We start from the raw sequence: 27,886 nt of genomic DNA, 5'->3' as shown, positions 1-27,886 counted from the left end.
ATGCAAACTAGAACAGGCTCAGGGGAGAACAAGGATGATCAGGGGACTGGAAACAAAGCCCTATGAGGAGACACTGAAAGAACTGGGCATGGTTAGCCTTGAGAAGAGAAGAGTGAGGGGAGATATGATAGCACTGTTCAAGTATTTGAAAGGTTGTCACACAGAGGAGGGGCAGATCTCTCCTCGATCATCCCAGAGTGCAGGAGGCAGAATAATGGGCTCAGCTTACAGGAAGCCAGGTTTTTGGCTGTACATCAGGAAAAAAATCCTGTTAGAGCAGTACGACAATGGAACCAATTTCATAGGGAGCTGGTGGGCTTTCCAACACTGGAAGCATTTAAGAGGCAGCTGTCAGGTATGCTTTAAATTGGATTCCTGCATTGGGCTGGGGATTAGACTCGATGGCCTTATAGGCCTTTTCCAACTCTACTATTCTATGATTCTAAGATGCCTGCTATAAGTTATTTAACTGTTGGTATGGCTGTTGCAAAGAATAATGTTTACTTCCTTGTAGAATTTCCTTCATGCTAATGAAAACGTCTATATGTGAAGAGTAGATTGGATTGGACAAGCCTTGCATTGAGCCAGGTAGAAACAAAACAGCACAATATGGATTTCATCCTCCTATAATTTTTTTAAATAATAATAATAAACTGCCCCTCAGTAATGCTTCCAGGGTGGTGTTATGCTAGCAGACAATATATTGAGAAAGTTTTTACTTTTGTAGCGTTAATAGACCTTTTCATCAATATTATACTGTTGTACAGACAGTGATGTCACTTTTTTGTGCCCTTTATTAAAATAGTGCCCCATCTCTTCCTCCCTGGTACAGTATTGAAGAATCTGAATGGTGCATACCTTAAATAGTATGTGCCTGTAAACCTGAATATGTAAAAAAGCTGAGATTACTCATAGCTGAACTCTCGGTGCCAATGTAGTTTTGTATAACATTATGCTTTCCTACTGGGGTAACTTGTAGCTGTCTCATAGCCCTTTTGTATTAGAACGGCTACGTAAGAAGCTTGGCAATTTGCAGCCTCTAAAATGGTAGCCAGTTAATGCATTGTTGCTCAGTTGTTAAAAGTTCTTTTAAGGGCACCTAGACACATATATTTGGGTTGAAAAGATGAAGTACATGAAGGAAGTATGGTTTTTGTCAGGATGTAGTCATAAATCTGAATCTGTCAAACTGATCATTGTCATAAAGCTATTAAAAGGCAAGCGCAGGAAGACAGGAAGTTGTCTTATGCTGAGTTAGACCAACTAGCTTATATTGTTTATACTGACTGGGAGCAGCTCTCTGCTGTTTCAGACAGGGAGTCTTTTCCAGCTCTACACGGAGATGCCAGAGACTGAACCGCTTGCAGAGCAGATACTCTACCCCTGAGCTATGACCATTGCAAGTTGTTGTGCTGCTGTTTTTAAAGGTCATGAATATATGTTACTGGACTACGGCAAACTATGATTCTATCTTGGAATTTTTTTTTTTATAACTACACACTCTACAGTTCGTGACTTCTCTTGTGCCCATGGATTATAAATGCCAGTCAGTATAGGTAATCATAATGCATGTTCACAACCAGCCATTTTAGTTAAGATTACCATAGATTATCTTTTTTTCTGATTTTGCCTCTCGTTATCAAAGCTACGCAGCAAGTGCAAGAATTTCTAAGTGTAGGCTGAGATAAGAGCCCCTGCAAAGTTTATTATATGACTAACATCTGTTGCCCTGTGAGAAGTCTACACAGTGAGACACATAAAGTACCTTATGCTGGGGGTTAACAGGGTTCCCATGATTTGCCTTGTATCTCTGTGTTTTTAAAAATTCTGATCTGTTTCTGTCACTCTGTGCTCTCTCAACTTTGGTCTTTGTTTTGGGTTCTGAGCTGTTCTCTGTATTCACTATAGAAGAAGCTAAACAAGACAATAACTTTCCCCCCTTGGGGCCAAAGTGGATGGAATTTACAGGCACAGAAGGCCCTCCAGAATGGATTAATTGCAGCCAAATAGGCCATGGGGCTTTTTGTGAAGGAAGTAAATAATCCCTCCTGCTCTTTCTTACCCTAAAATAGCTAAGAGGTAGCCAAATGGTGTGTATTTTTGCTTGTACGTTTTTAAAAAATGTTGCTGCTTCACACCAGCCTTTCTTTCTGGTGGTTGTTTGTGTCCTCCAGTAGACTGTACAGGCCTTGTGATAGGTGTTTATAGGTCTCTGATAGACCTTATAATATGAGGCTGCTCTAGAATGCTGCCTGTGGAGTTCTGAAGAGTTCTGGGCTTCTTAGTTTTTTTGTTTATTTATTTATTATTTTATTATTTATTTATTTTGTTAAAGCAGTGAAACAAGATTTTTAAAAGAAAGTTAAATGAAGCTTTTACCTTTTTTAAAAAAAGAATCCTCTGCTTCTGTTTTGTTTTTTAAACCCAGTTCTTCAGTGCTCTTCAGGCAACATTTTGGACAGCCTCACATCTTGTGAAGCCCATAGACCTAGAGAAACTGAGAGATATACAGGAAAATATAGAACAGTATGCAGCACAAAAACGGAGAGACAAAAAGGCTTTGTGGGGATCTCAATTCAACTTGTGGGGTATAGATATTGCACTATGACTCAAAAAGGAGGGAAACCCCCAAATCACCTGATTTGCCTCATTATTTGGCCCACACACACAGCTGACGCACACACCTTATTCTAGCTCAGACTGTTTGTCCATTAGGCCCAGTACTATTTCTTTTCAGCTGGCTGTTGCTCTTCAAGGGTCAAACTGAGTTCTTTTTCATCAGCTGCTGCTTGATTCTTTTTAACTTAAGATGCCAGGGATCTAACCTGGAACTTTCAGCATGCAAAATATTTGATCTTCTACTGAGTTACAGTCTCTCTCCAGTTTTAATTCTCCTCCTCCAAAGAGATGTCCTTCCTTAGCACTGATAGGAAGAGACAAAAAGATCCTGCTGGATCAAGTCAGTGGCCATCTAGGCCAGCATCCTGTTTTCATGGTGTCAAACCAGATGCCTGTAGAAAGCCTGCTAGCAGGATCTGAGCATCAGAGTAATCTCCCCTTCTGTGGTTTCCAGTAACCAGTATTCAGAAACATACTGATTCTGACCATGGAGGCAGAACATAGCCATCATGGCTAGTAGCCATTAATAGCCTTATCCTCTATGAATTTGTCTAATCCTTTTTTAAAGCCATCCAAGTTGGGGGCCATCAATGCTTCTTGTGACAACAAATTCCATAGTTTTACTTCCTTTGTCTGTACTGAATCTTCCAACATTCAGCTTCTTTGGATGTCCCCAAGTTCTAGTGTTGCGAGAGAGTGAGAATTTTTTTTCTCAATCCAGTTTTGTGTCTTTTGAGCTCATGCTTGCTTAGCTTATTTTCCTGAAACCTGTTATTATTCCTCACTCTTCCTATCATCTAAATTCTGTTAAGATTGCCTATTTTTCATCTAATTTCAAATCCTACATAGCAAGTTTTGCTAGTAGATGAGATAGTCTGCCACTTCTTTTTCTAGGTAATTTCCCTCCCTGTAGTACACATGCATCCTGTACAAGTTCTATACTGTAGTTCAAGAATAGGAAATAGTTGAATGTCCTTGTGGTAGTAGGCTTAAGGGTTGCCATATTCCAGTTCCACAAATCCGGGCAGGCTAATCTGCATATTATTTGCATATTATGCAAATTATTTGCATATTAATATTTGGATTGTCCAGTTGTTTTGTTTTTGTGCCTAGGAATTACCACCAAAAACTGGGGAAAGATGTGAGAAATCTTTTTTTTAAAAGCAACATTTTCAGCCTTAAATGCCTAGACTCTAGTTTCCAACACTATGGAATATTGATTGATTGATTAAGAGGATCTATATCCTGCCCTTCTGCTGTTAAAAACAGAGCTCAGCACAGCTTACAAATATAATAAAAACAATAAAAATACACAATCAATATAAAAACATAATAAAAACACAAAATAGCAACAAACTAAAGTAAGTCAGGGCAGCAGTATGGTTAACCTTTGCTGGTCATTGACCGAAATAGACTTATTTACATTTTTTAGTATGGTTAACCATTACATATACGATATATTTCAGAGATGTGGTGGGTGGAAAAAAACAAGAAGCCAAAATGTTAGGAAAAGGAGTCTTTCACACCACATGCTCAGTTCTAAATACTGTTGCAGCAAGTTTTACAAGTTCCTCCAGTACAGTAGGGTCCCGCCTTACGGCGTTCTGTTTTCCGGCGTTCCACTGATGCGGCGGCTTTCAATTAGGGGAAATTTCCCGTTTTAAAGCCGATTTTGCGGCATTTTCGCGTGACGCGACCCATTATAGTCAATGGGTTCCGCTTTACGGCGATTTCCGCTTTACGGCGGGGGCCTGGTCCCTAACCCGCCGTATAAGCGGGGCCCTACTGTATTCCACTGGTGCAGGCACTCAGACATTCAAAGTATCTGTATGTTTCTTAGGTTTTATAAAAGCAGAGCTTTGCTTAACTCAAAATTTCTTCTCCCTTTGATCAACCACATCTACACAGGTTCCCCCTTCATACTCAAAATGAAACTGGGCCTGGAAGTGTGCAACAACCCCACACATACCTTGCTAATTAGATTACCAATGCCAGGATGTCTGTCTTATCGACTACTCTCCTGCTCCCCCCCCCCACACACACACCGGGCATCATGAAAGACCCAGTCCTGGGCTCAGAAAGAAAATAAATATCTGGTCCTCTTCAAAGTACTCATAAGCCTCTTGTTTTAATTAAAATAATAATAAATTCTTGCTCTTATCACTAATGGGAGTTAATTATCTTGCATCTGCTGCTGTTGCTTATATGGCTGTAATGGAGTGAGGTTAAAGATAAGTGAAATGCAAAGAGGAAAAAAACAACACAAAAGGCAATAACACTTTCCTAAACCAACAAGATTCCTATGAGTAAGGCAGAATACTCAGCATCCCACAACCAGTCAGGATTCATAACCAAAAACCCAAACTAAAAAAATCCTAGCAGCCAGTCAGCCAAGGTCACAGAAATCCCCATGCAGCACAACCTGACCTGGGGACTGCAGTTAATGCAGAATGCTGCAGCACAATTGCTGACATGAGTGAGATCCTATCAGCACATTACACCTCTACTCTGAAATCTGCATTGGTTGCTGATTTGCTACCAGGCCAAGTTCAAGCTGTGCTTTCCATGCTATGGGTGCCACATAGTACTTGTTCTGCTCTTGTAAGAAATCAGTCCTGTAAAGTGGCAGCATCTACGCTTTGGAACTCCTTGCCTATTGACATTAGGCAGATGCCTCTTTTCAGGACCTGCTAAAATCAGTTTTCTTGAGGCAAGCCTCTCCAGGCATGTGGAAGCTATTGTGTTTTTAAATCTGTTTTTAACTCATTGTTGGTTTTATTATTTTGAATGTGTTTAAGTATCCTTAACGCTTTTGCCAATAATTTTATTGTTTTAATTCTTTCTGTATACTGCTTTGAGATTTTTTTACAATGAAGCGGTATATAAATGTTGTACATAAAAATACATAAATAAATGTTGGAGTCACTGTGGCCCTTGAGTCTCTTCCCACTTTTAGGAACCAAGGAATCTGCCTTATACTTATCAGGCCATTTCGTACCATGATTTCTTAAATGCAATACCATACCAACCACAACAAGATTCCTTTGAGTAAGGCAGAAAACTAACCATCTCACAACCGGTCAGGATTCCTAACCAAAAATATGATAAATGAAGAAATATTTATATAAGCATGACTATCAAATATATTTATTATTTACACAAACTGTAAAGATATTTATAGTGCAATCCTAGGTTTATTTATTCAGAAGCAAGTCCCAGTGGGGACTTACTCAAACGGACAGAAATGCAACCTCAGGTGATAAGCAACTTCATTCACACAACCCAAAATTCCGAATCATGCCACTTTATGCTGTTTTGCAACTGTTTATACTTGTTTTTATGGTTATTGGATTTTAAATGGCTTTATTTCTTGTTGTGAGATGCCTTGGTTTCCACCCCTACCTCACAGGGTTGTTGGAAACACTCCATACATGCACACACACACACTGCAGATGTATAAATACATACAGCCCATATAATAGTTTATTGTCAAACCAGTTGGTCATTGCAGAAAAATCAGTATTAGTTTTAAAAAAATCAGTATTAGTTTCCTACAGAATAAAAACTGTAATACCTAAGTAAGCCCTGCCTACTTGCTTTAAAATAGGACTGGGGGGGGAGAGAAAGAGTTAGAACACAAACACAATTCTTTTTTACATTCACTCCAAAGTCCCATTGCTTTTCAGCACATTCATAACCATGTCTACTCAAAAATAAGTCCTATTGAATTCAGTGGGATTTACTCTGGGCATATGGGATTAGCACTACTTTTACAAAAGCAAGTATCGGGAAGGTTTTCAAAACACTGCCCAAGATCTGACTCCTGCACACAAGAGGAAAAAAACCTGAAATGTACATACTTACCCAATTTATGAGATTTTCAGATAAACGGGGGGGGGGGGAACCACCATTTTCTGGCATTGCAATGAGGTTTTCTAGACACTGCCTTAGGTCAATCAAACTGAAACACAACCCTGGCTTCACTGATTGGCTGCAATCCTGAACGGGTGGGGTTAAAGCTACGAAGTGCTATACAGTACTGTTTAAAGAAAGATTTAACAGTCAGGGGGCGGCTGACGTTTTTATGTGTATCTCGAGAACCGGACCACCTAGAAACTTAATTTTTTTTTTAAAATTAAAGCTGAGAATCTGGGCCACCTAAGGGGCTAAACGGGCACCTGGTGGCATGCAAAGAATCCGGGTAAAACCCGGCTAACTGGGCAATATGGGAACCTTAAGTAGGCTCCAGCTTCGATCAGTCACAGCCAATATGTTCAATGATGTAGAAGATGTAGTCCACCAACATTTAGAGCCCACAAGTTCTCCATCTCTGCTATATTTCTACTTCTAGGACTTGAATTCTCCCTTCCATTCCCCCCTTTCAAAGCCACTTCTTTTTCCTTCTTATCCCAATTGGCTGGATTTTAAATTTCCTTGGAATTCCTGTTGCCTTAACATTGAGGACTTTATGAAGACATAATCCTGACTTCTATGGCCTTGGTGGTGAGCATTTAGGTTTGTGTTCTCTCTTTCGTTTATGGATCTATATTAATAAGTCAACAGCATTCAATGAAGACTGTGCTACTGCAAGTGTATTTCATTTTGTCTTTTGCTGTGGATTTTGCTGAATGCCAAGTTTAATTAAGTAATGAGAATTAGATAGACTGTGGTACGTTTCACTGAAGTGTATCCCTAATTCTTACTCAATTTGTCCCACCCATCCTTCACCAATTCATTTGTTCCTTTAAATCAGTATTTTTTTAGATTTATATCCTGCCTTTCTTCCATCATAGAACCCAAGAAATTGTACATGTGATTTCCAGGCAGTCACTCATTCAGGCACTGACAAGAACCAGGTCTGCTTACCTCAGCAAGGTGATGGTGTTGTGTGCCTTCTGACAGTACTCTGGGAGCACAACATGGGGTTGAGTTGCTTGGCTTGTGATTTCTGACTTGCCCCATTGAGGGAATCTGTTTGAAGCAGACCAGTTGTAAGCAAATCATGATGATGGGCAAGGTTATTTTTTTAAAAAAACAACAACTCTGGGCATGGAAACTATGCACTTTTTTCATGGACTATGTGCACACTTCAGTAATGTTTCCTTAAGAAACTTTCTTGATAAACCTATATATATATGTGCAATAATGCAATCTCGGGATTGAAGGCATAACATATTTTCCCTCTTCCCTTTCTTTTAGGGGGTTGCACCTTTAATGATGGTCCTGGGCCCTGTGATTACCATCAAGACCCGTATGATGACTTTGACTGGGTTCATGTTAGTGCTCAAGAGCCTCACTACCTGCCACCTGAGATGCCTCCAGGTAAGAGTTGTTACAGTGATGGTGAAAGCTAAATACATTGATTCTGCGGGGTATGGCTACTCTTATAGTATCCAATACACAGAAAGCTCTTTGATCCAGTGGACATTCCTTACGTGGCACAGGGAGGTTGGTGTTTTTTTGCTGATTTCCTCCTTCAGCCTCTACACCACTCCCTACCCTGTTCTGAAGGGTGCCCCAATCTTCCAGCGTAGATGGGCACAGGGGCCTTCAGGGGAGGAGGTGGAATCGACAAGGGAGATTATTTTTGGCTGTATCAAAGAGCCTTCCATCTGCAAGAAAGGCATCATTGGAAACAGCCCAGTATGTTTTTTTCTTCTTCAGCATCTGAGAGTTGTTATCTGATAAGGTTGGTGAGGTTGTGGTAAGAATAATCTGGCTACTTAAGTATAAGAAACACTAATTTAATTGATGGTTAAAGCTTCCGGGTATGCCCTCACTATATATTTATTTTGGTTTAATTTCAGTTCCAATTAAATAATAATAATAAAACGAGTCTAACTACAGTATGTTGGCTTGACCCTGACCTGCAAAAGCTCACCAAACTTTTGAAAAATCAGTACAGCAATTAAGCAAGTTAAGCTTCATATTCTATCCTCAGCCATGAACTTTCTGATTGTTTCAGGCAAGTTAGTGCCTCTCAACTTCAGTTCCCCATCTGTAATAGGATACAGTGAACTACCTCACAGGGAGGCTGGAAGAATTGGAAGTGCCAAAATAGACTTAACTGCAGACATGGGTAATGCACTGACCAACATAAGAGTTCTATGTTGCTTCCCCCCACCCATCGCCCACGTTAATTTTGATATTCAGGTGTGAGTGCCATTGCTTATGTAATCAAAATGACACTACCTATGCACAAGAGGGAAGTATACACAGCTTGTGAGAACCCTATGGTTTGCAGAAGTGCAAAAATGTTTAGGAACAAAGCCAAATGGAGGAAGCACCCAAATTCACCCAATAAATATGAGCATGTTGAGTGACCATGGAAGTCTGTCTGTCTGTCTGTCTGTTGGAAGTAGGGTGGTGGTAGAATGACAGATAATGGTGGAAATGGAATGGAGTTCCTAGATTTCTCAACAGAAACAGGCCTGGCACCAATGGGCAGCCAGGTTGGGCCCTGGATGAGGGCCCCTGAAGCTCTGAGGGGCCTCTACTTAGGGCGTGATGGTGGAACTCCCACTTGGGGATCTGCAGCAGCATCATGCTGCAGGACTCAGTGATCCAATGCTGCTGCGGATCACAAAGTGGGAGCTTGCAAGAACCCCCAGGCTCCTCCCCCAATGTAGGTGGTGTGGGGGCCTAATAAGACTATTTGCTCCACCTTCCTGTTGCCTCAGCACAGGCGCATGCCCTCTGCATGCATACCTGCCATCACCCAAGATGGCGGTGGGAGCATTGATGCCCCTGCTGCCATCTTGGTTGATGGCAGGTACACTCACACAGCATGCAGGACGTGCACACTGATGCAACAAGTAAGTGGGATGAACAGGTTTATTTAAGCCCCTCAACTCCTGTATTGGGCAGGGGTGTTGGGCCTTACGGTACTGAGGGCCCGGGACTAATGCCGGCCCAGAACAGCTTTTTTCATTCCAGGAGTGTAATTTCATGGAGAAGGGAGTCGTTTTATTCTTACCATTGTTACACAATTAGGAACAAGAAATCCTTGCCAATCTGTGCAAATCCCTCAGAGTAGATCTACCAGTAGATCCTGATTTACCTTCTGCTAACTCCTGATTTAGCCAATGTAAAATATGGAAGACTTTGCGTATGCGTTTTGGATTAGCTGGTGCTTTTCCATAAATAATACAGATTGAAGTGTATTTTGTAAAGGAGAGTACAATTATTGAAAATATTTAAATGTTTAAACAATGACATAATCTTTTAATATAGTAAGTAATACGAAGAACATAGTAATTATTTAGCTCCCTGGTTGCATCCAATTAATTTTTTCCCTTCCTCTGCTCATTCCCATTCAAATTTAGTTGATGATATGTGTTTGCTCAGTTATAGTTGTAAGTCAAGTAGTATGAAACAAATTAAACATCTAATATATCATGTTTAAAAATAGCTATATGATTCATCTGTGCAGTCAGTATAGTTGATCATTCAAACTAACTACATATACCTTAAACATTTATTTTCAACCTGGAATATTAACATTTTCATTTAAGTAGGCAATTAATAATGGACCTAATGAAAATGTTTGAATAAATATGTACATTTACATGTTGTAAATCTGTTCTCTGGAGCATTCTTTGTATGCAAAAAAGGTTGCTTAAATAGATTTAGTGATAGTATCCTGATTTTGTTTTTAAAGACAGTTAAATATCACCTCGTAATAAAATTCTACCTGATATATTTAGATCACAGTGTGTTGGATAACAACAAAAAAACAGCCATAGAGTCTTCTGACTGTTCATCAGCTTCAAATATCATAAAGATTCTGGTTTATGGAAATATTTCCATTGTTAATTACTACTATGGACAAGATAATGAATAACTGAAGAGGTACAGCCTAGATGACCTTGTCTGTTCACCTTTGATGAACAGCTCAATCGGTGCTTTCTAGACAAAACGATACGCCGAGGAAAACAAATGCTTCTGAAATTCAAGTGCATTTTTCAATTAATATGGGATTAAATAATTAATCATGCAAAAGGAGGGAGTAAGGTTGAGGCTCCTTTGTGCTTCTGAACAATTTGCGCTAGTTGCAAGGAGGAAGAATGGGAACTTTACACTGTAAAATTAGACCCATCCGTTCACAAGCCCCTTTTCTCATCATCCATTTTCTATAATTAATTATCCTTAAAAGTGGGTGCCCTTTCACATTTGTAATTAGCAACTAGGCTTCTACTATTATCTGGCTACAAGTGATAAATGGCGGAATGCTACAGTGCACCTTCCTTGTTAAACAACGTAACATATTATAAATGCAGACACACCATCTTGTCTCTTGGAAGAACCCATTAGAGTCATACATGCCCCAGTATTTAATGACGAGGAAACGGTATCATCATTTTTTAGTTAAGTGCATATGGGTTTCATGGGTATATTATGTCAGTTTTTATCTGAGTGAATACTCAAACTATTCCCCCCACCTTTCCCCGGGCTCTACGTGCTGCCTTTCAGGGCAAGGTTTATGAAATCGGCTCTCATAAGTGATTAAAATGTAAAATACAACTAAAACCATCTCAATGCAATTAGAAAATGGAAAAAGCATTCTAGAGGCACTATATAGTTCAAAAATACTACATACAAGGCTTTTTCGTGACAGTACTCGCTGGTACAAAGTACCAGAACCTCTTCTTTTTTTCTTTTTTTTGACTGACCATGGCCATTTGTACTGGCACTTGTGGCACTTTTATCAAGATATGAGGAGTAGCATCTTTTTTTAACGAAAAAGCACTGACTATACACACCTACCCACACACACAAATTACATGATACATTATGTTGAAAATATACCTCTTTGTGGTTTTTGTGTGTGCGTTTTACTATGTAATATCAACCTTCACCCCCCCCCCCAAATTCAGTGAGATATGGCAAGCCTTCAGAATCAAAATCTTAAAGCAGACTTAATTTTGCTAGCTAGTAAGAATACTGGCAGGTTAAATTCCCATGTTAGGTAAAAATATAGTATATTCTACTAACCTATGCACCTGGTGAGAGCAGAATCACTAAACTTAGGTAGAGTGCTTGATTATGTCACTAAGCCTGGGATTTTGGTTTGTTGATCCCAGCCATGCTAGGGAAGGAGCAAAGTGAGAGCCATCTGTGTATGTATGGTAAGCTATGAACTGCTGTAATGAGTGAATGCAACCTGTCACCTCAAGAGTCCATGCTGTCTAAATTTTAAGTCTCTATGGGTTTGACATTTTTAAGGGATTCTTATAGATTGATTTAATTAGTTTAAATGTCTAAAACCAATCATGGGATGGTATCCCAATTGTGGAAGTCCAGTTGTGCAGCAGCCATTCTACTAGCAGAAGCCCTATTCTTAGTGTAGCCCAGCAGGTGAATCCACCTGTGAAAGATGTTGTGCAACTCTTAGCACAGCTGTTGTTGTTGTCATACTCAGTGGCAGTTAAGCTGAGCTCATAGTTTGTCTTCATCCAGACAAACCATGAGCCTGGGTTTGGACATAACGCTCAGCCAAACCATGGCTTAGCCCTGGGTAGCATGGTAGCAGAGGAGCATAGCAGCTGTGATGCTTGCTCCAGGAACCCACAGGTTTGCTTATTCATGCTAAGCCAAACTATGACTTAGTGTTGCTTGCAAACTGGAAGTATATTAGGAGAAGAATGAGCAGCTTCTAATTATACTATTAAAGGATTTCATGAAAAAAAATCCAATGAAGTCATTTTTGGGGGTTAGGGGTCAAACATAAAAGATTTTAAACCAGCTGATAAGTGTCTGGAATGTTTTGGCTAGGTTGTTTTCAAAGCCTAACTGGGAGACCCTTTGCAATGTTCACTAAGCAAAAGGAAAAATAAGGATTAAAATAAGGGAAAAAAACCCTGGAGTTTAAGAATGTACCTATAGCCAGTAGATATTTCTATCAAACTTTAAAAAGTAGGGAAATTGGGCAGCTATAGTGAATGCACCAGGGGAGCAGGAGACCTGACCTCTTCAATCATGGTTAGGATAGGTAAAACTGATCATGGGGAAGGAGGAGGGGGAGGGGAGTGGGAAGGGGAGGGGGGATTGGAATGGGATGGGGGAGGGGATAGGAGAGAGGAGGAGGGAAGGGCAGGTTTGATCATTTGCATGCTTATTAAGTTCAGTGGGATTTACTCCTGTGCAATCATGTTTAGGATAGGTGAAACTGACGTTGGGGAGGGGAGGAGGAGGACAGGAAGGGAGGGAGGAAGGGGGAGTGGAGGAGATTGGGTGGGTGGGCACTGGACAGAGGGAAAGCCCCTTTCCTTTCCAAAAGGAAAAAAAATGAATAGTATCATTACTTTTCAGGGTTTCCCCCACCTTTTTATTCTACAGTAGGCTGATGAAGTCTCCCATCCAGTTTTAAACCAGAGCTGTCCCTCGCCATATCCGCACCAGACCTTTATTTCACTTTAGACAGTCATGGCTTCTCTCAAAGAATCTTGGGAAGTGTAGTTAGTGAAGGGTGCTGAGAGTTGCTAGGAGATGCTCTGTTCCCCTTACAGAGCTTCAATAAGAACGGCTGACTGTTTAACCACTCTAGCCACTGGAGCTCTGTCAGGGGAATAGAAGTCTCCCCTCAGTATCCTTCACAAGCTATACTTCCCAGGATTGGGAAACCATGACTGTCTAAAGTGAAATCAAGGTCTGGTGTGGGTGTGGCCCCCTGATTAGCCAAGCAGTTGTGAGTCTGGCTTTTAGCAGTTGTGAGTCTGGCTTTTAGAACACTTACAGTTGGTTCTTACTGAGCATGTCCAGGCTTATCATTGACTTTAATGTTACATTTCTTAAATTAATTAAAAATCAGCTAGGCATTTTTTAAACTTTTAAACTGCAGAGGATGAAAGTTAGAGTATGGGGCAACATTAGTAAGAGGATTACAGGTACTCTGTGAACATGGCTGATTTTTAATTCATTTCAACAAATTATGAGAACACTGACAGAAATAAGTCCATCGGGGTCTGGTTTTTTTCTCTCTTTTTACACTTTGAACTCTCGATTCTCTCTGACTGTTTTGTGTACTGCCATGAAAACTTAGAAGGTTGTTAAGCAAGTGTTTCTGAGTTCAGGACTGTAAGCCTTGTAAGGTTTTGTTTTGAAATGATCTTATGGGAAGCATCAGAATGGCATGGGGGAATTTCCAATTTAACATTGCGGAATGTGAAAAATCCATGCTGACTATAGTATACAGCCACTCTCATGGCTGTATAACATCCCTGCCTGATCACTGAGGCCTTTATTGGTCCCCCATGGCTTGGTTGTATGGCTCCAATCCAGCAGGAGCTGTGTTTTGAGTATTATGTGTCCAATTTTATGGAACTCCCAGTTGAAGTCAGACAGGCCTCCTCCCTGTTGAACTTTGGGTGTCTACCTAAGACTTTTTTTTAATTCCAGCAGGCATTTTAATTGAATTCTGTTTTTATAGCTTTAGACAATTTTTTATTTTTATTGTATTGTATTCCTTGTACACCGCTTAGGGATTATTGTAGTTAATCCTTCAAGCAATTTATAAAGTGTCTAAACAAGTAATAATAAAAATAAGTTATCACTCTGATGAAACAGACACATTTCCCCTTAAATTCATAATAAAGCTTTAACCATTATATTTTATTGATTGAGTTCCACCTTGAAATTACACTTAAAAAGAAAATTATCTCTTTATTATGGGAAGGTCATGTATGAAGTACATCATGTTTTATTGAAAGGTGTAAAAGGAATGTTTGAAGATACTACATGACATTGAATAGAAAACTTGTATTGCTAAGCTGTACTTGGCCCCTAAGAATTCTGGATTTTGCTTTTTAATCAACATCTGACTGTCAAATTTATTTCATTCATAAGTCCATTATAGGGCATTGAAAATGAGAGGCTCATCCTTTTCAGTTGAACCTGTTCATTGGAAAACTGTACTTTTGCCCTTTCTATCAGCAAGTTTCTATCAGAGCTGAAACAAATGTGATGAAATCAACTAATTGGTGCATTTGAATTTGAATGCTTCACTTGGTACTAGATGGAATTTGGGATTTGAATTCCAAAGCTCAACGTCTGAACTTTGGAAAGAACTTTAGGTGCCTATTACGCTACTGTAGTAGTCTAAAATAATACTGATGGTGTTTGAAGCCTCTTGGATTTACATTTTGAGCATATTAATTTCATATGGGACAATTCTTCAGTGTCTGGCTATTTTGTTAATTTTAAAGTTTTAATATTTAGAGTATCATATATCTGAAAATCAATCAGAGTGCCTAAAATAGTTTCCATACTTTTTTTAAAAAAATGGCTGCAATATAAAACTTGCAATAAATACCCATAAGTGGTGACATGAAACCTTTAGAAAGCTTTTTTAGGATTAATACCAAAGCTTTTTGGGTCATCAAGATAATTGTTAACACCAGACCTGAGAACTACATTTGCTAGTGATATTAGTCCCATTCTCTCTTGGTCCCCACTACCCCACACCTCATTGTTATTTGTCAACAATTTTCCCCTTCGCTCCCTGACCTACCCAAACAAGGGGTGCAAATAGCTATGTTTTAAGCCCTGGTCAGTGGCTCAGGGGTTATGTGTCCTGCCACCTGTGCAGCCATGGGCAAGCTGCATAGTCCCAAGGAGCCCAGTTGCCCCCCCCCCAACTGGCAGTTGCAGACAAGGAAGGGGCTAGCTGGCTTGTGCAGCTGTGGCAAGCTGAGCAGGCCCTAGCCAGCTGGGGAGGACTAGCCTCAGAGGGAGGCAATGGTAAACCCTTCTGAATACCACTTACCATGAAAACCCTATTCATAGGGTCGTCATAAGTAGGGATCAACTTGAAGTCAGTCCATTTCCTTCCATGTTCCATGTAACAACTAGGAGTAGAGTCCTTCCCCTTCCAGCCAATTCTCTCTCTCTCTCTCTCTCTCTCTCTCTCTCTCTGCACTCTGGTTGATTTGTAAGTCAGTAGGCCTTCATTTCATGTTTTTATGTAGCTGCCATTGTATTTTATTTTGTTTTGTTACGTGGTTTCCCTTTTTGGTTTCCATTTTTCTGCTTTATTCTCAGTTTTTGTGTTAGGCAATGATATGCGTAATCCCCTTATAGGAAGGGTGGGGAACCTGTGGCCCTTCACATGCTGTTGTACTACAACCCCCGTCATCCCTGATCATTGGCTGTGGTGGCTGGGGCTGATGGGAATTTATTTATTTATTATTAAATTTGTATTCCACCCTTCCTCCCAGAAGGAGCCCAGGAACTGGAGTCCAAAAACATCTGGAGGACCACAGGTTAGCCATCCTTGCTTTATGGCAATTTTAAAATGCCTTGTTCACTTCAGTTCCCCCTCCCCCCTCATTCTTGTCTCCTTTTACTCCCTACATCTGTTTTTAGTATCTTATTTTTTTGCCTAGCGGGTAGCTGACATGGAAGAAAGGAGGTGGAATTCCTACTGCAGGGCGTATAAGATAAGGTTGAGATTGAGGATGCAAGAATCAGATTTTTCTTCCTTGTTGTCCTTTACAAGACACTTTTAAATTTCTGGAGGGCAACTTTGTCCTGTTTTGCAGCGGCTGCTGAGCTCCTTTGATGCTTGTTCTGTGCTATCTCTTAAGTTTGGTTTTCTGTCCAAACATGACTAATGGAAAGTATACATAATGGAAACCTTAAGAGCCATGATTCACATTTTAGTATTAAAAAAAATCTGACCTTTCTGCTCACACAGGGAGCCAGTGGTATATTTAGATTCCACACAAAATCAGACCATGCAGCAGCCAAAATTTCTTAAGAGTAAAATCTTTGTTTTAAATTGAGATATGTTGCATTAGGGGGTTTCTTGTAGAAAATGCCATGGGTATAGTAAATGAACTATGAGCCCATGAAATTTAGAAAGTTACTTGGGTAGACCTTATGTTATAATACTGTCAAATGATGAGGATGGTTGCTGCACACATCAAGTGCAGTAAAAGTTCTGGTACAACGTATGGGAAAGTGGTTGTCAGCATAGGTTCTTACTAAGGTTTTGAAAACTTCAGTCTTGTTTGTAGGTAAACAACTTGCTACAAACATAGGAAGCTGCCTTAAACTCAGTCAGACCATTGTTCCATCTATCTCAGTATTGTTTGCACAGACTGACTGCGATTCTCTAGGATTTCAGACAGACGACATACCCAGTCTGACCAGGAGAAGCCCAGAAATTGAGCCTGGGACCTTCTGCATGCAAAGGAGATTTTCTGCCACTGAGTTACAGACTTTCCCCTCTATATCTGACTTGTATTTTCCACCAGATGGCTCTCAAAGTGTAAAGGTATGCATATTGGAGCAAAAAATCTTAATTTCACGTATATGCTCACCATATGCTCAGACACATGTTCCCAAATTCTTCCAAGCTACACAGCAAGTGGATTGGACTATGAAAGACCAACCCAAATTGTCTTTGCATTTTTACACATTTGTAGGGCAGTACAGTCTGAGAGAGGAGGTCAGGTCTCCTGCTCCCCTGGTGCGGCCATATTTGGAATACTGTGTACAGTTCTGGTCGCATCACACCAAAAAAGATATTGTAGAGTTGGAAAAAGTTCAGAAAAGGGCAACCAGAATGATCAAGGGGATGGAGTGACTTCTCTATGAGGAAAGGTTGCAATATTTGGGGCTTTTTAGTTTGGAGAAAAGGTGAATCAGAGGTGACACAATAGAAATGTATAACGTTATGCATGACATGTAGAAAGTAGATAGAGAAAAGTTTTTCGACCTTCTAACACTAGAACTTGTGGGCATTTAATGAAGCTGAAGATTCAGGACAGACAAAAGAAAGTTTCTTCTCATAGCACATAGTTAAAGTATGGAATTAGCTCCCACAAGAAGCACTGATGGCTCCCAACTTGGATGGCTTTAAAAGAGGATTAGAGAGGTTCATGGAGGATAAGGCTATCAATGGCTACTAGCCGTGATGACTGTGTCCTGCCTTCATAGTCAGAGGCAGTATGCCTCTGAAAACCAGTTGCTGGAAGCCACAGGAGGGGAGAGTGCTCTTGCACTCAGGTCGTGCTTGTGGGCTTCCCATGGGCATCTGGTTGGCCACTGAGAACAGGATGCTGGACTACATGGGCCACTGGCCTGATCCAGCAGGCTCTTCTTATGTTCATAAAGCAAGATAGATAAAATAAAAATGAAGTCAATACAATGAGATAATTTAAACTCATAAGATACATATTTAAAATCATAACTCCATTGAGCAAGACCTATGTTGGAGATCAGCATAGTTGAGCCTCTGCATATGTGGGTCTCTGTTGGGACCTACACCTCAGCACAAGGTGCACTGCTGAGTACTAGAAACAGATGGCTCTGATACTTCTCTTCTTGCTGTCTTCCTGCTGTGGGCCAGAGGGAGAACGCCAGCAAACAGTGGAGTGAGTAGAAGGAACACTAGGTACCACTGACTGCTTTCTTGTGTACCTACTTTCTGGGAAGTATTAGTGATTGGGCAAGAGGGAGAGCATGTGAGCAGTTGGCAGTAGGAGGGAGAGAGGCCCACTGCTGGCATCTCACCAGGTGTGTCATGACACCTGAATCTAGCAGTGATCTGGAAACAGTTGGAGGCTGCAGGGCAGCTAGATAGGGAGCAGGGTCAGTTTCAGGGGTCAGAGGTGACTACTGAACATAGGGCACCAGAATCTGTTGAGGAAGCTCCTAGACCAGAACAAACAAAAAAAATATATCTCCACTAAAATTTGGAAAAACAAGGAATTGGGAACCCAAAAAATCTGACTCAAAACTGCCTATGATATGGATGTGGATGCTTTATAATATTGTATTTCAGGAGTTGTTTTTGTATATACTGGTTATATTTACTCTTGTTCATTCAGCTATGACAGATGTGTACATGTTATCCACATGATTTTATTTTTTTATAAAGCATCCACATCCATATCATAGGCAGTTTTGAGTCAGATTTTTTGGGTTCCCAATTCCTTGTTTTTCCGAACCTCCTAGACCAACAGGGCCTATAGGGCCAGAGCCTCGACCTTCATGGGACCCTTTCCCTGAGCCTGAAGAACCAGATGTTTCCTATCACACATCATCAGTCCAGTGTTGCACTGAGTGCACCAGCAAGGAAGCTATGGAATGGAGGAATGCCTATCTTCAAGCCAGAAGGTTGGCCCATTAAGGCCCTGAATCCTTCTGTTGGCAGTGGAACCTGGAGGGTTATAGTCTGGGGACAGAAGCTTAAACTAAAAGGTCTCATGATCCCAGTCTTTGTTGGAGCAAGGTGCTCACTCCGAGCTATCCATGATTCAGCAACCTTTGACTAGCCTTGCCAATTTCTCTGTGGGATCCAACATCGGACCTGATAAAGGGCCCCACAAATCTGAAGCCTGGCACTGTCAGCAAGCAATAAATAAAGCCAAAACACAAGGTAGCATAGAACATGGAGTGAGCTGCTTTCAGGGGTGGACAGTACTACAACTTTGTTCTTCCATTAGAATGATTATAGCTTCATGACTACAGCATATGCCCTAAGAATGGATTCTTTTGTCCCAAAGAATGGAATTTTAGAACTGAAATGAAAGAGCATGTAGTATTGATTTGTAACTTCTCAGTCTCTGTGGATTTGATGGTCTTTTTTTTTAAGCACTGGAAATGGTAGTGCCCACAATTGCTTTTTGATGAGCTGCTAGTGTTCTTGTCAAGCTTTACCAGTATGGTATACCACGTGAGCCAGGTATGCCCGGTGGGCTGGATCCTTTTCTCCCCCTGTGGGGCAACTTTGACAGGTGAGAGAGGCTGCCCACCTGTCAATCACCTAAAGTCATTATGACATAGGGTGAAACTTCAAAGGGTCTCCTTTGAGGGCATGCTGTCAGTGCCAATCAGCTGATTGGTGCTGAGTGTGTGCTTTCAAGAGGCTTGCTGTAATCACCAATCAGCCCAATAGGGAACTCTCCAGGGCAGCCAGTCCTAGTGGCGCTAAGAAGAACAAGATCAGGTAAGAGCTGATGTCGAACATTAGCCCTTATCTGGTCTGCTCGTTAAGATTTCTTCTGCTAATCACGGCTTTGTTTTAATAATGCATTAAGTGTAATTATCTGATTCCGTAGGTTATATATAATGAAAACCAAGCATGGCAGGAAGAAGTAAGATATGGGGTGTAGGATGTTTGGTTGCTAACTAGTAGCCATTTGGCATTCAGATTGCTCTAGAATCCTAGAATAAAATGCAGGATGGGAAACCTGTTGGAGACAGGCTACAGCTTAGTGGTAGAGCCTCTGCTTTCCATGCAGTAGACCCTGGGTTCAATCCCCAGCAGCTTCAGGAAGAGCTTGGAAAATGTTTCTGTGTGAAATCCTGGAGAGCTGCTGCTAGTCAGTGTAAATACTGAACTAGATGGACCACTGGTCTGACTTGGTATAAAGCAGCTTCTTGTGGCTCTCCAGATGAATGATGGACTCCGTCCCATAATCCCTAACCATTGGCCATGCTGGCTGAGGCTGATGAGAGATGGAGTCCCATTGGTTCTCCATTCTTATTATAGTATATGTTTTAATTATTGGACACTCAGAAATGTCTGGATATTGTACTACAATATATTTTTCCAATGGACTTTATTTCAAATTTTAGAGTTGTAGGTTTCCATTTATGTTTGACTCCAGAAGAGGTATAACTACCCAGGTTGAAATGCCCCATGGCCAGCTGCAACAGCGAAGGATCAGGATAAGAGGTTCTTTAGTGAACTGATGGAGGGAGAGTCCTTGAAGGACACCTCTTTAGTGTAAAGGCTACTACCCTCTCAGATACAAGTCCATTTTGAAGAATGTGAGATTACAGGACATGGTGAGATGATGTCTTGCATTTCCTGTTTTGAGAATGTAATGTCACATTTTAGATGTACTACTGTGACTGAAAATAAAGTTACACAAGAAAAGTTTAACACGTGGGGAAATACTACAGCTTTCCCCTTCAGTATCAGGCAGGGCTTTGGGAGAACAGTTAACAAAGGTAATGTTTATATATGCCTTAAATTGGTGCCTCATGTAATGAAATGAGGAATTATTTTGTGCATGTAGTCTTAAATATTAAAACCACTACATAGGTTATGGTTTATGAGGTTGATTCTACTGCCTCATAAAAAACGCAATATAAGTTGACTACAGAAAAACATGCAGTGCAGAAAAATGGATTAAAAATAGAACTTGGCATTTAGATGTAAAACAATGTTTCCTACATGCTCTGTGATATGCCTTGTTCATAGTTACATGAACAAGTAGGGGTGGGGAATCTGTAGTTCCCCTGATGTTGCTGGACTATATCATCCTTGACCATTGCCCATATTGCCTGGGGATGATGGGCAGCTGGAAGGCCACAACGTCCGGAGGGCCATAGTTTCCCCTTCCCTGTAGAAGAGACACTCAGGAGCCGTGTCATAGACATGAAGCTGCTTAAACCATGCTTAAATGATTGAGAGTCAGGAGAGAAGGATCACACATTCTCTCCTTTCTAAAGTGTAAACTACATATGGCTGACTTAACTATTGTGTGAAGCTGCTTTCACATCCAGGTTAGCTTTAACCATAGTCAGCAACCATCACTACTGACCCTGATAATTAACCATGATTAAGCTTTGTGGGAGAATGTCTGCTCTGGAAAGATGGGCACAGTGTTGCAGTCTGCATCTAAGTGCTAAATCATAATTAAACTGTTGGGAACATACCATCTGTACTAGCCCACAATGCGAAAACCATGATTTGCTGAGTAATGCTTTGCTGAGGAGGAAAATAGAAATAAGCCTAACATTTCTTGAAAAATGGTAGGCCAGACACATTTTAGTAACATCTGTAATGAGAAATTGTTGCTTCGAGAGGAAGACCAGGAAATAAATTCAATAAATAATAAATTACATTTTAACTTTTGCAAGGACACTCTTCAGAAACTGAGAGTGATAGAATATGTGATATTCAGTGCTGCCTTCCAGACAGAGATATTGAGGTGGTTCACATGACACAATAAGCCAAACTATGGCTTACAGACACTGGGCAAACAGGGTTCTGACAATGTGTCTAAATGAAACCTTGGCTTAGCTCAGCACGGTGCAATGTTACAAAGGACAGGCAAAGAGCAAAGTGGCTGTGTGCTCTTTTCCTGGAGCCTACAAATTCATGAGGTTTCAGTAAGCCATAAGTTTGGCTTTCCATGCTATTCAAACCAGGCAGCTAAGAGAACAATGGAGACTTTCTGCCTTACAGCAGAGGGTATAGGGTGACACCCACTACATTCTCAACATGCATTGACTGTTGAAGTCACTGCTTGGTGAGAAAAGAGTGGAAATACCGAATTGGATCCCAATAAGATTCTTCCAATGGAGCAAGCTTCACTGGACCCGGACTAGATTATCTGACTGGATACAATATATGCTCATTGTATAAACTGAGAAAATCTAGCAAGTTGCAGAAATGAGTTGCTGTAATCCACTCAGAAGTAACAATTTACACAGAATTCCTTGGCAATTGTACTGGAATACTGTAAGAATGCTCTCCACATACCTCAGCAATAGAATTAAAGCGCAGCTCATTACTTTGTTTTCAGACTTTGCTGTCAATATCATATTAAAGGGTACTGGCAACATTTTGGTTTATAGAAGTATGACTCTGGACACAATTTGGAAGTCATCAAAGCCAGCTCTTCTCCATCTTCTTCTTCAAAGGAAGATGAGATGCATGTAAGCACCCTCACTCATCATATCCTAATTTTAAAATTGATTTTAAATTTCCCTGAAGGACCGGTAGTGTCCAAAATGCATTGGATTAATAAACCACTTTTTTGTCCACCCTGTTTCTCGCTTCTGCTTTCAGTTCCTTTTTGGGGTTCCAGTTTTTGTTGTCCCGTAATATATGAAATCTCTGACTATCTGATGATTATAATCAGAATCTGTGCCTCCTCCTAAGATCATAAAAAGAGGCTGGTGGGTCAGATCAAAGTTACATCTAGTCCAGCATCCTGTTTCCTAAAGTCGCATGCTTGTGGGCTAACTGGGAAGCCCACAAGTAGGCAGATTAGCACCTATCCCTAAACCTAGCAGCAGCCATTCCATCAGGTTGCAGCACAGGGAAAGAATGGAAGCAGGTCTTTTCTTTTGGCTCTGCTGAGAAACCATCTGCCTTTGGCTGCACTTCTCCCTCATTTGTCACCTACCAGTAGCCATTCCATCCAGTTATTTGAACTGTTTAATTGCAGCTGATGGTTATAAGAACTCTAGTAACTGGAACCTCAGTTTCCTTCTCTCCTCCCCCACCCTCTTCCCTTCCCATCTCCCTTTCCTTTTCTGCCATGTCTTTTAGATTGTACGCCTGAGGGCAGGATTTGCTATTGATCTATAAGCCATTCTGGGAGCCCTTTCAGCCGAAGAGCAGAATGAAAATGCTTCAAATGAGAAATAAATTACCAGAGTCTGAATGCACGTAACATGTGACCATTTCTGACACTGATAATTTGTATGGTACAGGAGACATGGTTTCCTAATAATGGTATGTTTCTTGCAGCTGCTTATTATCTGTGCAGAACGACAGTGCTAAAATCTCAAGACATGGGAAGGGAAGGATTGGTTGGAGAACCAATTTATCCTACTGTTTTTCTCTCTGTTTGGAAGTTAAATCACAAAATATTATTTGCTTTTTTTTTCATAAGCCATTCAGGGCAATGGTTGCATATTTGTGATTTTGTTTTTCTGTTCATGTAAGGTTATGTTGTGCCACAGTGCTTTAAAAGTTGGTGAACATAGACTGTGATCAGAGTTTATCGTTGCACAATATGTTGGTGGAAATTCCAAAAGTCAAGATGGTTAATCAAGGTTTATCTTTACATGATATACAGGTAGAAATGCCCAAGCCAGGATGATTAATTTGTGTGTGTGTGTGTGTAATATTTAAAATGCCTAATATTTTCATGTCTTATTGAAGAACCCATATGTGTTATGAACCTCTAGTTTGAATTCTTTCTGCCTTACAGTCAAACGTTCTGCTCTGTCTTTTAATAAACTGGTTTACTTATACATTCAAGGTGATGGATTATCTCACTGTGCACATTATTTGTTCTCTAGCAGCATGTTTTAATACTAAGTGTCCTGTTAGTAGAAGAATTCAAGAGAGTCTATCAAAATAAATCTCTAGGGCTGACTAAGCATCTTCTCTCTCAATTTTAAAACCTGTTTAATATAGCTTGTTAATCAACATGATATTTGGTCATTAGCACTAACTTGTGCTTGTTAATACCTTCTGGAGTCACAGTCTGCAATATTCTGCTGTAACTAGATTGCTGCCATTTTACTGAACGTAAATGAGCTTGAAAATAATAAAGCTAAAGAGGACAACAGAAGGCCTTTATGGGTAATGGAAAATGTGATGAGTTTCGGCCAATTTTCTTGAATATAGGAACTGGAAGTGCCTGGATAGCTTGGGGCGAATAGATTTATTAATTTTATTTATTATTTAATTTGTATCCCACCCTTCTTCCCAGCAGGAGCCCAGGGCAGCAAACAAAGCTCTAAAAACACTTTAAAACATCATAAAAACAGATCTTAAAATACATTAAAACAAAACAGCATTAAAAACATTTAAAAAAAACAACTTTAAAAAAGGTTAAAAACATTATTAGAAAACATATTAAGCAATTCTAACACAGATGCAGTGATATCTCCCAAATGGCAAAACTGTTTTCTCCATTCACCTTCTATGAAACACTTAGATAAGCTTCCCCCTCTCCCCTTCTCTTTTTCTCACTTTACGTATAAACTCTTTTAGCCCTGAGAGTTATTGCTGGCTTGCTATTCCTTTTTGTGGGACCATTTGTTTTGAGTTTCAGGTAACCCTGGGTCTTTTGAGAATACTGGTTTAATTTATAACCAGTGTTGTGTAAAGGATCACTCTGGAATTGGTGCAGGGGGAAACTGTGTTGAACTGTGCCTTGCATTTCTGGTGATCTCAGACCTGTCGCTATCTCTCCATCCGGTCTGCATTATGAAGTTTCTTTTGAGCATAGAAAGAACAGTCCGTGCACTGCCATTCCTGATAAAATAAAGGGCTGTTGGAAAGCAGCTCTTGGATGACTGCCTTGGTTCAGACATAACACCAAGCCATGGGTTAGGTGCTGTGTAGTGTGCCTCGGGGTTCTGTACTTTGTCCTCCCTTCGTGTGCTTCAGTTCCCTTTCTTTCTGTTTGGCATAAAACCATAGGTTACCATTGCACAAATCATAGTTTGCCTTAAAAACAGAATCCAGTTCTTATGTCCAAGCAAAGTGTAGTTTGCCAACCAAACCAGAAGGGAGGGTGCAAACTGCAGCGCGTGAAGGGAGGTAAATGTGTGTCATCCTGAGACTCGCATTACATTTGAATGTGTTGCTGTGATCACTTAGTATAGTTTATCTCCTTCTCTTCAAATTTGCTTCAGTATAGAGATAATGGACCAAACTATGTATCAAATTTCTCCATGTGGTGCTGTCCAGAGGTGCACAGCCATGTTACAGTGAGACTAGTGTCAATTTTGTCGTGCATGTGGAAAGCTGTTACTCGCTTTTGCAATCTTGGCTCCATCTTTTTTTAGCTGCTAACTCCATCTTCACAGCCTGTTAATTTTTTTCTCTACAGCTGTTTACCCATGTATATGAACACATGAAGACTTTTTTTTTTGAAAGGAACTCTCTTTTTCACATTATATCAGACAAGTGTGCCCAGCAAAAAAGTGTTGCAGCATGGATTACTTCTTTTCAGTATTCCCAACACTCAATTCTATTCTCCCCACCCAACTATCAACCAACATCCATACCCACTGAGCATGTTCAGTCACTGGGGGCTTATTTGTTTTTGTCCCTTAGGGTTTTTCCTCCCTGCTAAATACATTTTTGTGTATCTGCAATCAAGTATGCTGATACCTTCCACTTTATGCATGAATGGTTCCAGTTTTGCTATATAAGGATGAGCTCTTGGAGAATTGAGGTCACTCTGTGGGTGTGTGTATATGAACATTATGGAACAGTTTTTGCTTGAAACTCAATGAATGCTAAATTTTCCTGCTTTAAAGATGGGTGCCATCGATCACAGACAACCTGCAGCCCTCCAGATATTGCTGAACTCAAAATCCAATGAGCTCCAGCCAGCATAGCCAATGGTCAGGGATGATGGGAGTTGTAATCTAGCAATATCTTGTGGGTCACAGGTTCTCCATCCCTGATTCAGTAAAATAATCTCAGAAGCTGATTGGCTAGTTGTTTTCATTGCAAATGCAAAGTAAACTTCTAGTGAGGGATTGCTCATGTCATTTATCTTGTTGAGATAACCTTTGAGTTCTTGACCTTCATGTAATAATCTTTAGTTTTTGTAAATATGTATGTTTGAGAATAACAGCATTATTGTGAAAGAGCATACTTAAAGGTCCTAATCAGGTCCTTCGTCATCTTGTTTTTATTACTGCTCAGTCTAATAGGCATAACATTATGACCTACAGGCCTTGAAATCTAATTTGAGACAATAAGTGTCGAGTAAATAAGTCACTGATGGGAGTGCTGAGGCAGAGGACATAATGAGGGCAACATCAAATTCTATTTTGAAAAATAATTACTCAGACATCATAGAAAAGATGGAGGAAACAGTAAAATCATTACACATTTTTCTCATGATTTATTCTACAGAATCTGAAGATCCGCCGACGTAAATATTGATTTTTGAAACTTTATCCCTTTTGGCTGTTCAGCATCTAATTTGTATTTCCTTATTATGTTTTGCTGCTGAGACAGCATTCATTGATGTTTTACAATGGTAAATATAGTAACAATACATTCCAGCTATATCATGGCACTGAACTTCTTTTCATTAAACTGGTGGCATTCTAATACACAAGTAATTTTGGCTGCAAGTAACAAGGAAACCTATTATTGCCTTTTTAAAGCTTCATCTGTGACTGGCTGGGTTCCCTACCCCTGGAGAGTCCAGAATGCCTGGGTGGTGTCAAACTCGCAATAGAGCCCCTGCGGGTCCTGAGTGTGTGCATGGAAGCTGGGCAGTGGAGGTACACTTCACTAGGAATGCAAAGGGTGTTTATTGCTTAACCACAAGGAGGCAAGAATAACTGTGAAACTATGTGTTCCCTGTTCTTGACTTAGGTTGCAATCCTTTGTATGCTTACCTGAGAGTAAGTATGATTTATGTTTGAGTAAACATTGGTGTAATTTGCTTTAGAATAAACATGAATAGGATTGGGCTGTAAACCATTGTTAGTTTATATTGGCCCCACAGTTAATCATGGTGAAAGTTACTCAGGGTTTGTTCGTAACTACAGAATAGACACCAGCTTCACACAGTAGAGTGTTGCTTTCATATATTCTGTAAAGTGACTTCCTGATGCTAACCACATGATCAGAAGATGGCCATTTGACCTCACAGGAGGCAATTTATAATTCAGCCATTCCTTTTACATATTTTCACCCTAGACAGAATGTCTTTAAGCCATGTAGTAGGCCCAAGGCTGTGGAAGTCCCTCCCAACTAGGGTTGCCAGATCTCCGGTTTTCTGCCAGAGTCTCCGGCAAAAGGGGGCCGTCTCCGGCCTCCGGCCATATTTATGCTAAATAGCTAGATCTCCGGTTTTCAAGCGCCTCCCCCAGCCACGCATACGTGATTCATGCATGCGTATGCTGCTGAAGGTTCTTCCCGCCCACCCGCCTTTTCCCAGGCAGGCGCAGGTGCAGGAGGAGGAAGCAGCGTCTTCCCGCCCGCCTTTTCCCAGTGACCTAGCAACTGCTCTGGAGACAGCGTCCGAGCAGCGTGGCAGCCTCAGCAGCAGCCATGAAGAGGCGGTGGCAGTGGAGGCCAGGCTGGGCCGGCTCCTTCTTAGCCCCGGAGCCAGTTCCCCTCCTCCGGAAAGGACGCCTGCTTCACTCCTCATGCTGTGGGCGCCGCTGGGCAGGAGTGGCCGCGATGGAGCTCAGCAGTGGCGGCGGCGGCCGCAGCGTCTCTGCCTGGGGGACAGTGAGAGGTGCTGTGGGCTGATTGCCCTCCTCAAACGACAACGTGCTTTGGTCACCGCTGGCCGACAGCGGCCACGATGGGGCTCAGCAGTCTCTGGCTGGGGGGGCCCATCGCGGCCGCTGCCGCCCAGTGGCGCCCACAGCATGAGGGGTGAAGCAGCCGGCCATCCTTTCCGGAGCAGGGGAACCGGCTCCGGGGCTAAGAAGGAGCCGGCCCTGGCCGGCCTCCACTCCTGCTGAGGCTGGCAGGCCGCTCAGATGCCATCTCCTAGCAACCGCTGCCAAGACGGGG

General features: G+C 41.0%; 1 protein-coding gene across 6 annotated transcripts in view; it reads left to right on the top strand.

Moving 5' to 3' along the window:
• PTPRK (protein tyrosine phosphatase receptor type K) overlaps positions 1 to 27,886 on the top strand; it is a 579,201-nt gene that overhangs the window by 124,669 nt on the left and 426,646 nt on the right. For all 6 annotated transcript variants that reach the window (XM_061623803.1, XM_061623801.1, XM_061623802.1 and 3 more), the window contains one exon: positions 7,819 to 7,941. In XM_061623803.1, the coding sequence (XP_061479787.1) occupies positions 7,819 to 7,941 (123 nt within the window). The remainder of the gene's footprint in view (positions 1 to 7,818; positions 7,942 to 27,886) is intronic.

This window comes from Rhineura floridana, chromosome 4 (assembly GCF_030035675.1).
Source record: "Rhineura floridana isolate rRhiFlo1 chromosome 4, rRhiFlo1.hap2, whole genome shotgun sequence".
In the NCBI taxonomy this organism is placed as follows: domain Eukaryota; kingdom Metazoa; phylum Chordata; class Lepidosauria; order Squamata; family Rhineuridae; genus Rhineura; species Rhineura floridana.
This window is presented reverse-complemented; position numbering and strand designations above follow the sequence as displayed.